The sequence below is a fragment of the Semicossyphus pulcher genome, unplaced genomic scaffold, assembly GCF_022749685.1.
Source record: "Semicossyphus pulcher isolate SPU_LCO1_2020_fin unplaced genomic scaffold, fSemPul1.0.p SCAF_12, whole genome shotgun sequence".
Taxonomy (NCBI): Eukaryota; Metazoa; Chordata; class Actinopteri; order Labriformes; family Labridae; genus Semicossyphus; species Semicossyphus pulcher.
Window position 1 is genome coordinate 21,896,269 of NW_027211626.1, and position 12,103 is coordinate 21,908,371.

A 12,103-nucleotide genomic window follows, 5' to 3' on the forward strand; every position below is an offset into this window, starting at 1 on the left:
AAAGCTGAGAAGCTAAACTAACGTTAGCATCTTCGTCCTTCACTTTAATACATTTGAAGTTACACTGCACCAAATCAAACCGAGGTAGTGTTTAACAAACTCAGTGGTTTGTGACATTTTGTAATGTTTAAAGTAAAGACGTACTCTTTGTATGCTAGCCACCCAAACATGATTGATTACTATTATAACGGTGCTTACTATGAGTTACTATGAACATTTCTATCTTGTTATAATCACAACTTTGTGTTTGCTGAACCTTCCAGAAATGGCGGAGAGGATGGAAGTTAACATTTTGTCTAATGTTGCTGTTGCCTAGCAGAGGTTTTCTCACAATTTAACCGCTAGAACGCTAAGCATACCTTTAATGTTATAACCACGGGCTAACAAGATCCATTTTTAAGGCATGTATTTGTGTTCTAACTAATAATCCTTACACTGATCAGCCATAACATTTTGACCTCTGACAGGATAAGTGAAAAACAATGATTATCTTGCTACAATGGCACCTGTCAGTAGGTGGGGTACGTTCGGCAGCAAGTGAACATTTTGTCCTCGAAGTTGATGTGTTGGAATTAGAAAAAATGGGCAAACATAATCATGTAAGCGACTTTGACAGGAGCCGAATTGTGATGGCTAGACGACTGGGTCGGAGCGTCTCCAAAGCTGCAGCTGCTGTGGGGTGTTCCCAGTCTGCAGTGGTCAGGACCTACCAAAAGTGGTCCAAGGAAGGAAAACCAGTGAACAGGCATGGGGGAACCAAGGCTCATTGATGCGTGAGGGGAGCGAAGGCTGGCTCATGAAAAAGTTCATTCTGGTTCTGAGAGAAAGGTGTCGGAACACACAGTGCATCGCAGTTTGTTGCGTAAGGGGCTGCGTAACCGCAGATCGGTCAGGGTGCCCATGCTGACCCTGTCCACCACCGAAAGCACCTGCAATGGACACGTGAGCATCAGAACTGGACCACGGAGCAAAGGGAGAAGGCAGCCTGGTCTGATGAATCATGTTCTCTTTCACATCATGTGGATGGCCGGGTGCGTGTGCCTCGCTTACCGTGGGAAGACATGGCACCAGGATGCACTGTAGGTAGAGGGCAAGCGAAGGCAGTGTGATGCTTTGGTCAATGTTCTGCTGGGAAACCGGGAAACCTTGGGTCCTGCCATTCATGTGGATGTTACTCTGACACGTACCAGCTACCTAAACAGTGTTGCAGACCAAGTACACCCCTTCATGGAAACGGTATTCCCTAATGGCAGACCACACTACGAACATGGTTCAGGAATGGTTTGAGGAACACGACAACGAGTTCAAGGTGTTGACTTGGCCTCCAAATTCCCCAGATCTCAATCCAGTCGAGCATCTGTGGGATGTGCTGGACAAACAAGTCCGATCCATGGAGGCCCCACCTCGCAACTTACAGGACTTAAAGGATCTGCTGCTAACGTCTTGGTGTCAGATACCTCTGCACACCTTCATAGGTTTAGTGGAGTCCATGCCTCGACTGGTCAGGAACTCACCTAGAAACATTACAAAGGCAGCTGGAGACTAAATTTATGTGAATGTGTTAGCATTAGCTTGATTGGATAACTTGCTACAGTGGATAAAAGCTGCTGGGTACAAAACCGATCGCTATTAGCTGGAAATGTGAAGCTGCTTTTGTGTTCTTCTGTCTGAATTATTATTAACCCACTGTCCAAAATGTATGTAAGTTTATTTAACAGAAAATTTGTACACAGCAACCAACACTTTTCTTTTGGTATTTCTGACGTGGATGTTGAATGGTTTTCTTTTTACTTTGCAGAAACGTTTAAACTACACGTCTACAAAGAAACGCAGTACTGTCACACGTCTCTGCTCTGCACCATGTAGTCGGCTCTCGTCTGTCTGTGTGCCACCCAACAACCCTTCCCGCTTGTCTACCACAAAATATCCGTGATGCAAATCAGCTTCAGTTTGTGGCTCACAGACCTGACAGCCAACGGTTAGGAGGTCTGAGGTCAGTCTGCATGTTTTATTCATCGCTGCAGCCCGGCTTTAGCACCTGACAGCTCAGTATTGTCAGCTTTAGAGGGAGGTGACTGTTCACGACTTACTGTAACAAACTGTTTGACGACACAAATGTAAGACTGAAGACAGTCAAACTTTCCAATGTCACACTTCTGTAAAGCTTTTCGTGGTTTATATGAAGGCGAATGACACAATCTGATGTTTGTTTAGACTTTTATTTGTTGGCATTATGACTCATTTCTAGCAGTGATTACCTTCAATTATGACTCCGCAAAGATGTCATCTATCATCTTTTTAATTTGCAAGAAAAACTACAACATATACAGTAGATGCTGGAGTTTTAAGTTGCTTCTATGCAACGCCTTTTTGCAAATATCACTAATATATGTATAATATATGCTTAATATGTCTGTAAGCATGAAAATATAACAGATATTCACCTATAAACATAAATATCCTGCATAATTGTTCGTATTCTAAGCCTCTGAATTTAAATGGCTTAAGTAATGAAGCAAGAGTAGATTTCAATTAACCATAAAGGTGATGATCTATTTTAGGAAAACACTTATTCACTTCTTACCAAGTTTTAGATGCACCCTACCCTACACACATTTTGACAGAACCAAGCTATCTGTTTTCTTTCTGTTTCCAGTCTTCATGCTAAGCTAAGCTAAGCTAACCTGTTTGAGAGTGGAACCATCCTCAACAGCTATATCTTTAGGTTAAGTAGGAAATCAGGATTTGCAGACTGGGTTGATCCTCATCTCAACCACCTGCTACTATCTTGTCACAAACCACCTCATGTTACTGTGTTCCCTCCATTTCAACACGTTTTCCACAAGCAACAAAGCAGCAAATTGGAATGCGGCCATTGTCGCTTTCAACAACCTTTGGAAGCAGCCACAGTTTCCCTTTAAAGATGTATTTTGCTCTTGGACACATCGCCAACACTACAGCTGGGGTTTCCAACAGGCTGGGTTTTAAATGAAGACCTTTATTTTGTAAGAGGAAGTGTAGCTCAGCGTCAGAGCAGCAGTTCCCAGGGTTTGACTCATTAGAGCGAGCAGCTGGTCTGTCCTCGAGTGGTTCAACAGGAGAGCAGTGTGTGTGTGTGCTGCTGACAGAGTGTAAAACTGCGTTCCTGTAGGGGACGGGGACGGTCCAAACGCTCAATCACCATCACTTATCAGCCCTGCAGGGTGGCAGCGTCCCCCCCTCCCCCTCCCCTCTCAACATGTCGTAGCTGTCAGGTCACAAACACACGACTGCAGTGTGCTGGTTCACATGCTCAGTAACCTGCTGCAGCTTGTGAAAACACTTACCTTTAGCCTCTGATACGTTGGACTGTATCTGTGGATTTTACAACGCCAGGAAGTAGTCCCTCAATTTATGTTGATTCATGTCCAGTGCAGATGCAGGCTGGAGCGTGCCCACGTGTGAGGCAAAAACAGCGCAATTTCACTTCCATACAAAGGTTGCAATACATTTTTTCCTTTCAAAATCCATTATCCATGATCTTTCTCAACCTCTGCAACTGTTTTATTTGCCTAAATTTGCCTAATTATATGTTTTTCTACTGGTTTTAGGGACCCCTGATTTCCAGGAAAATACACAAGCAGTGTGGTTGTGAATGGACCAGGCACCGTGCAACATAATAAATCTTTTACGCACGCACCTTGCTTCATAAATGAACCATTTTCATGCCAAAAAAATGCAAAGACACAACATTTGTTCTTTAATTTTTATCTAACCTGAATCATGTGCCCATTCATGACTGTAGGTAGGGGGGCACTACTGCAAGAAAGATATGCTGCAGTGTTTTTTCTGCCATTAACAAATTATCCACAGCAGATTACAGCTCATCTGAGGCCAGCTGCATGTCTCACATTTATGTATTTGCTGAAATAATAGGAGAATGGAACGCTTATTTCAGCCGGTGTAAAATGGCGAGCATGTAAGATACCAAACATGAAGCATCCTAAAGTGAACTAATAAATCCTTACAGACACATAAAGCAGCATAATGAAGCCCTTTGAGGTAGCATAATGGTAATTAAATGAAAATTGCGACGTATTGCGGCTCACGGCTGTTTTCATGTTTCCCGATTATCGTCAGAATGTCGGCAAACTCTGCTCGCACCAGACGGCTGCGGTCTGTACTCTACGGCTAGTACATTTGGCTACAAGGTTTTTGAAAGTGTGAACCTGCTGTCGTCTCAACAACACTGGCTCAGGGACAGAGTGACATCACTATGCACCCTCCCCCTCCTCTGCCCGGCCCCGCCCCTCTGGGCCGCCCCAGCTGCCAAAACAAGTGAGTGGGCTGAAGCGCTGCGCTGACCTAAATTCTCCCAAAGAGACTCCTCTTAAAGGTGCAGAGATACAGAGAGAGACGGAGACAGACAGACAGGTAGGGACACAGACAGACAGACAGACAGACAGACAGTCAATCAAAGACAGAAAGAGACAAAACAGAAATACAGACACAGAGACACAGGCTGAAAGGAGAGACAGACATGTAGAGATACACACCGAAACTCACCTATAGAGAGCGAGACACTGACGGAGACAGACGTACACACAGACAGACATTAAGTTAAGATATAGAGGAGACAGACGGACCAACACAAACTAAGTAGAGACACGGACTGGGAGGGGCAGACAGGCAGAAACAGAAAAAAGGCAGAGACAGCGAGACAGGGACAGAGAGACAGACAGCCACAGAGACAAATGCAGGTTTTTTTTCATTTACCACAAAAACTTTTTAAATTGAAGCTAAACGACAAACAAAACATCACTTTGCACGTCCGTTTCCTGAGACAGAGACTCCCGCACACTGTCTGTCTTACATTCATATATTCATGTGCAACGTTTGAGGCCGTGTCATAGTTCGTTGGTCCGAGGTTTGTAATCTTGCTCTTACTATGTCTTACTTTCTATATTATATTGTTTTTCCTGTTCTAATAGTGAATTATTGCTATTTTTTCTGTATTTTTAGCTTAGCCGTTAGCCTGGCTTAGCATTAGTCCCACGATGATCATTTTTTTATTGACACATGCATCTGATTACACTTTTTTTGTACTGTTTACACTGCTGGACAACAGTTTCCCTCCATGAACTTCTGTTATCTCCTCTTCTTAAATAAATGTATAAAAAGCATTTGTACAATTTTAAACTCAGTTTGGTCAAAAGGACGAAATGAATACAAATTAAAAGCCGTTGAACATATCGTCGACATATTATCATATTATATTATGAAAACGTCACTATAACTTAATTTGTCAAACTACTATAGGAGCGTTACTGGACTTAAAGTCACATAAGAAGGGCGTTTAGCTCAGCGGTTGGATCAGTGGCCAATGTGCAGAGGCCGTAGTCCTCGAATTCGGCTCCCGCCCTCGGCCCCTTGCAGCGTCGTCCCTCATTCTCTCTTCCCCTGTTTCTAACACTACCCACTGTCCTCTCTATCAATAAATGCAAAAAGGCCCAAAAAATAATCTTTAAAAAAATAAAAATCATTTTAGAAATATTAAATGTATGTTCTGAATTTTGGTCAAATTCACCTAAATAATAATAACATTATAATACTGATATCAATCCATGAGTTGTGTTGGAGTTCAGGCCATAAACACAATAATAAATGTCAGTGGATGAAAATACACACACACACACCGAGCTGGATCACGTGATGTACACACTGTAGCAGAGCTCAGGCTGTAAACAGACTCTCTGAATGAATTTTCAGACATCATCCAGAAACCTGCAGAAATGAAGCTCAGACTCATCATAAAATAAAGACTGTCGGCTTCACAGGAAAACACTGTGAGGATGAAGAGTGTAAAAAAATCTGCTGAAATACTTTTAATCATCTGTAACTGACGCGGTCTTATAATCGAGCTAAAAACATGAATAAAAGGAAAGGGACTCCCTGCGCTTCTCTGGTGACCAAAATAATAAATATTCGAGCTTAAGAAACATCACACGTCTATAATATTTGAGAAAACGTCTAAAATTAAACATTAAATTTGTGAAGTGGTGATGCACAAACCACTCATAATTCTTTTAACATTTACCTTCCTAATTAAACAACATGTATAAATCCTCCATAATGCAAATAAACTAGTTATCTCAAAACCTAAATTAAATCACAATACATGTCATGTCTGATTAATCGGCCGATCTCTTTCTCCAGGAAGCGTTTCGTTGTTTGGTCAGAAAATATTGATGATATACGATCAATGTTGATTTGCCGTTTGCTGTCAAAGAGATGGAAAAAATAAAGAAGCTCTTAAAAAATATTCAAAACGACTCATCAAAAACCAAAATAGTTGGCGGTTAATTTATCGTTTGACAACTGTTCAAATAATTATTGCAGCTCTGTTTCAATTCTAAAAAAAAGGGAAGAAAAAAAAAAATCATAAAACACAAACACATTAAAGGTTGCTCAAAATAAGCCGAAAAAAATACGTGTGTCGACATGTAAATAATAATCTATTTGTACAGTTATGTTTTTTTTATATAATTAACACGAATAAACCAGAGCGAAAGATTTTAGTGACCAATAATAATAACAATAATAAATGAATCAATGAAAAAAAATCTACTTCCCTTTAAAGGTCTGGTGCAAATACAGTCCCCCATAATAATACTTCTTTAAATAAAAACACAAGAATTAGAAAAAATATGTCGGCTATTCACTTAATTACCAAAAAAAGACAAACGAGTGAGACAGCAAAGAAAAGCAAAAAAAAAAAAAGAACAACAAGAAACTTATAAAACAACCAAATAGTCACCTACTGTAATTATTAATTACTTAATAAATAATAATAACAAGCAGGGTAAAAATGCTGCTGCGTCCTCGGTGCATAAAATGTCGTGTGAGCTACACCAAATAAAAAAGCGATCCTCTCATCAGGCCCCGCTGCATTTTTTAAATAATTATTCCACGTTGACACGTTTCACAGTCACACATCACCAGGCAGAAACTCTGCTTCAGGTTATTTCATCCTTTTAATCAACTTTAGTTTCTCTGAGCAAAATAAACAGACAGACAGCAACGAAACAGACAGTACACACTTCTTACAAGTGAACGCACCAGAGTGCCAAAAAAGAAAAAGAAAAAACCCTCCAAAACATTTCTTTTTTTTTTTTTTTTTTTACAAAACCCAAATTGGAAAAAAAAAGTGACATAGAGCGAAAAAAAATGGAGCCTGGATCAGTCTGCGTCCTGACGGGAATCGACCTTTTTTATTTGTGCTGTTTGGGAAATTTAAACATCCGAACACTGAAAATATTTGAATGAAATGAGCCTCAGTCAGACCCGCTGGACTGTTTGTGCTTTTATTGTGACGATAATGTTCCTCTTTTACTATTCGTTTATACGTAGCTTCATTTGTGTTAGCTTCGTGTGTGTGTGTGTGACAAGGTCAGCCTCATTTTGGGCTTCAGGAAGCTTTTATCTAGGTCAGAGGTTATATAAGTTTTACGTTGGTCTAGCACTGTAAAAAAAAATCCATTCAAAAATGGAGGCGAAAACGACCAATCAGGAGCTTCTGATTGGCTGTTTGAAACGTCAACAGAAAAACAAACAGGAAGCAGGCTGTTCATTTTCAAATGCTTCTACTGAACTCAATTTGAATTCAATCCAACTGGCAGCACTTTTACAGTCAATAACTGCCCTTTCGAGTCGAGGCCCAAATCAGTGTTTATTTTGATAATAATCAACAGTTGGATATTACAGTGACTGGCCACTCTTAGATACAGATTAATCGAAACAAATGGCCTTCTTTTATTTGAACCGTTAAATTAACATCGTAAAGAGCTGTTTTGTAAAATTCGGTCGTGCAGCTTTATCTGCTGCCTCAGCGTCTCTGCTGGAGCTTTTGTTTGCTTTATTTTTTTGCAAAGACGACATTTATCTAATCCGGATTGTGTTGCAGAGCTCAGACAGCAGCGACCTGAGGAGGATGGGCCGATCCATACCTGCACAGATCGATCATTTGATGGTCCGATGATGTGCATTTAGTGTATTTTTTTGTAACAAATGTAGCATTAACATGTTTTAGGATTTAGGGTCTGGATGAGGTAAAATACACGTCAGCGCGTTATGCGTTTTATTTTGAAGTTTTTCTTTGTAGACAGGAAAAATCAATTAAAGAAGATTTGGAAATAATTTTCTGATCAAATAGATAAAAAAACTGCAAAAATATTATTATTGGCTTTTTTTTTTTTACAGTACGAGGCCGAGTTTGTTTCGTATGATTTTATTTAAATATAGACTAACCTGCACAAAATCATAATTTAAAAGGATGTATTTATTGAGGAATAAAATATATTTTTTAATTAGTTTTAGATTTACAAAAAAATGTTTCTCAGAACCAAAACTTCCACATGAGCAGGGTCGTGGTGAAAAGACACCTCGGTGTGTGTGAATTTAATGTATACGTAATTAGTCATTTTAATAGGCTAATTGAGACGTTCTGGGCTACAAACAAAGCCTGCTCTTTACATTTAAATTAAAGGAATTTAGTTAAAATAATGCTTCATTAAAGGAAAAAAAACAAACACCCTGAGACCTGATTTCCCCCCACATTTTTTTAAATCCACACCATCCACTTGTCTTTTCACCAAACTTTTGGTATCGGTCAGATCGTCACATAAAACATTAATATCGGTATCAGGTTTAAAATGGCGGCCCATCCCTCCCTGCTGAGATCAGCTGGTGCATGTGAAACATGTCACTGAAGCTCGCTGTACATTTTTAACTCCTCAAAAAAAAAAAGAGGGGCATTTGTACCATTGCAGTAATCTGAAAACCTTACATCTCCAGTTGTTCTGATTTTCTTTTTTAGTGCAACTTTCCAAATTACAGGCTCATATTCCAGCTCCTCAGAGGCCTGAAACACCTTCAGACAACTGCGCTGTCATGCACTGAAGCTCTGACAGCAGAGCCATCTGTGGATGAAGGCCATGAGAGGCGTGTGAAAGCTCTGTGAAGTGCAGTTCACATTATTTTGTCAGATTTATGAATGAAGCTTCGCGCTCAATAACATCTTTTAAAGAATCTTTTAATTAATAAAAGATGGTATTTTGGAGACACAAGGTTTCCACATGGCAACAGCTGTGTGTGTATGTCTGTATCCGTGTGTGTGTATGTTTTTATCCGTGTGTGTGTGTTTGTGTGTGAGTGTGTAATGCAGGGCCTGATTGTTGTTTTGGAGCCGCCCGGTTTGTTACCTTCACTAAAAAAAAAAACCTGCTCCATGCTCCAGGCCTCCGCGCGCGCGCGCTATCACTTTAAAACACAGCGGGTCAGCGGGTCATCAGACCGGGATGAAGGCGGCCAACGTGTTTTTTTTTTTTTAAAATAAGCATGCCGTTTGTTTGTACGGCGGCCCTGAGCGCACATGCGCAGGAGCTTTTACGCTATTACAGGCCTGCACACACACAAACATACACATAGGCCTAAACATACGGAATTCAGCTGAGTTAATGAAGAACATTATGAGCTTTATGATGGACAGAAAACTTATAAAACATCTCCTTTTACAGCTGCGTTGTTTTTGCATAATTTTACACATGAAGAGTTCAGTTCCAAAATCTTTCTGTATCCATTTATTTATCCGCCTTGTAGCCTAACTACCGTCCGCCATATTGGAAAATACACTCCATTTATAATAGGACATCATTGTTTTGGAAGGAAACTCTTCACAGAGAGCAGTTCAGTTAGTCTCCATGTTATTTTCACCGTTAGGCCTGTCCGGGGTCGAACCTGAGTAGAGATATGATTGTAGGCTTATTTTTCCTCTCAAACCCCTGAATGATTGTTTCTGCTGATTTTAAGGCTTTTTTTTTTTTTAATTCACTACTTTTCGCCCCCCCCCCCCCCAAAAAAAAGAGAGAAAAGAAAAAGTTCTGATTGTCTTTTTTCTCCTTGATTGTCTCAAAATTCATAAATAATTATTTACCCTGTATGACTTATTTCACTCCCCCCCTCCCCTTTTTCCTCGACACTGATGAGTATACACTGACAAATAGAATTTAAATACATTGTACAATAAATACAAAACATAAATAAAAGACTCAAAGAAAGAACTGAAAATCTTTGTACAAGATATAAATAGCTTGAAATATACTTAAGTGTTACCTTTGGCAAGTCTAGTTTACAGTTGTACAACCCGCGGGTAACAAAGTTTGTCCCTTTTTCAATAAAATGCGAAAGAAAAAAATCTAAATAAACCCGTTGCTCTTCGGGGCAGAATATGGCCAAAAGTTTCACTTCATATATATTTTTTTGCAATCAATGTTTGATATTTACCACTTATTATTCGCCCTTAACATGACGTCTTTTGTGCGTCCTCGTCCCGGTGCCATCCATGGAGAGGTGGTGGTGGAGGAGGGGGAGAGAGGGAGGGAGAGAGGGGGGAGTTCAGTTTAGGAAAGCGTTTGGGGTCACCCTCTTTTGATGGGACAGCATCCCGGGGAACCCCGCGGAAACACCCGGGGAGAAGGCCGGTAGGGAGCTGTTTCTGAGGGAGTCCGACAGCAGGGACTGCGGGGAGCTGCTGGGCGCCAAGCCGCCGAACCCCGGCGCGCCCTGCTGGAGGTGCGGCGGCGGCGGTCCTCCTCCCGGTGGTCCCTGAGCCGCTGCAGCAGCGTGTTGGGTCCCTGAGACAAAATAACCGGCTGTCTGTCCGGAAAGGAGCCCGACTGGTGACGTGTTCATACCGTAACTGTTCGTCAACCCCAGCGCCCCGGCGGCTGACCCGCCGAGGATGGAGCGCCCCAGGTCCCCGTTACTCAGCTGCTCCACCGCGGGCAGCAGTGACCCGTAGCCCGCAGCCTGGTTCAAAAACCCGGGTGAGGATCCGTTGTAGTGTGGGTGATGGTGGTGGTGGTGAAGAGAGAGAAACGGAGAAATTTGCCAGTACAGCGGGTTGTTCGCCCGCTCATTAATCCCCAAACCGAGAGGAGCGAAGCGCAGCCCGCGCTTCATCGCCAGCTTGCCCCTGGAGGTAGCGGAGCGCCGCCGGAGTTTCCCGGTAGTCCCCCCGATAAAAACGTCATCACTGCTCGGGTCCAGCATCCAGTAGTTCCCCTTCCCCGGGTCGTCGTAGTGCCTGGGCACCTTAACGAAGCACTTATTGAGGCTCAGGTTGTGCCGGATGGAGTTCTGCCAGCCCTGCTTGTGCTCCCGGTAGTACGGGAAGTTTTTCATAATGAACTCGTAGATGCCGTTCAGCGTGAGCCGCTTCTCGGGGCTCTGCCGGATTGCCATCATGATCAGGGCGTTGTAGCTGAACGGAGGTTTGTCATATTTCCCGTTTTTCCCGCTATTATTACCGTTAGTATTCTGCTCCGGTGTTGCCTTGGTGCCGTCCCCTCCTCCGCCTCCCCCTCCACCCTCCTCCTCCTCGTCCCCCTGCTCCTCCTTGCCGGGTTTCTCCGGGTCTAGAGCGACAGCTGTGGAGTCCACCTCCGGGGGATCCAACGACTTATCAGAGTCGGAGCCCGGGGAAGGAGAGAGAGTCCCGGGGATGCCCGCGACCGCGGCGGCGGCGGCGGCAGCGGCAGCAGTAACAGAGTCCGGTCTGTCGCACTTGGAGGGCAGCAGGAGGCTCTTGATGCTGAAGGAGGAGGACCGGTGGACGGTCGGCGGGTCTTTTACATCCTCCATGCCCGGTGGCGGCTCTCCCAAAAACGAGGAATAAATAATAACAAAAAAAATAACAACAACTCCAAGCTCGTCCACCTCCGTTATCCGGTCTGGAAACGAAAGAGAGACAGAGAGGAGAGAGAAAGGAGGGTCAGGATGAGAGATGCATGGATGGAGGAGTGGAGAGAGAGAACAGAGACAGACAGAGAGAGAAAGAGAGAGAGAGAGAGAGGGGAGGGAGGGAGAGAGAGAGAGAGAGAGAGAGAGCGTGGCTTGGATGAGGAGAAATTAGTAATTAAGGAGGTTCCGACTCGCGGCTACATCACGGAGAGGAGGAGCTTCTCCAACTTGGTGATTTTATCAACAAATCCTCTTTCTGCTTCTTCCCCTCCGTCCTTCCGTCTCCAAACTGAGACCTTCAATGTCTCAAACAACACAAACCTGT

At 42.7% G+C, this 12,103-nt stretch overlaps 1 protein-coding gene across 1 annotated transcript; it reads right to left on the reverse strand.

The window, feature by feature from the left end:
- Positions 1-10,431: 10,431 nt before the first annotated feature.
- Positions 10,432-11,679, reverse strand: LOC138589008 (forkhead box protein G1-like). Its single transcript, XM_069659273.1, has one exon. The coding sequence runs from the start codon at positions 11,677-11,679 to the stop codon at positions 10,432-10,434; it is 1,248 nt and encodes a 415-aa protein (XP_069515374.1).
- Between the last annotated feature and the right edge of the window lie 424 nt (positions 11,680-12,103).

Excerpts from the sequence above, each read along its gene's own strand:
- LOC138589008 (XM_069659273.1), bottom strand. The coding sequence starts at position 11,679 with ATGGAGGATGTAAAAGACCCGCCGACCGTCCACCGGTCCTCCTCCTTC.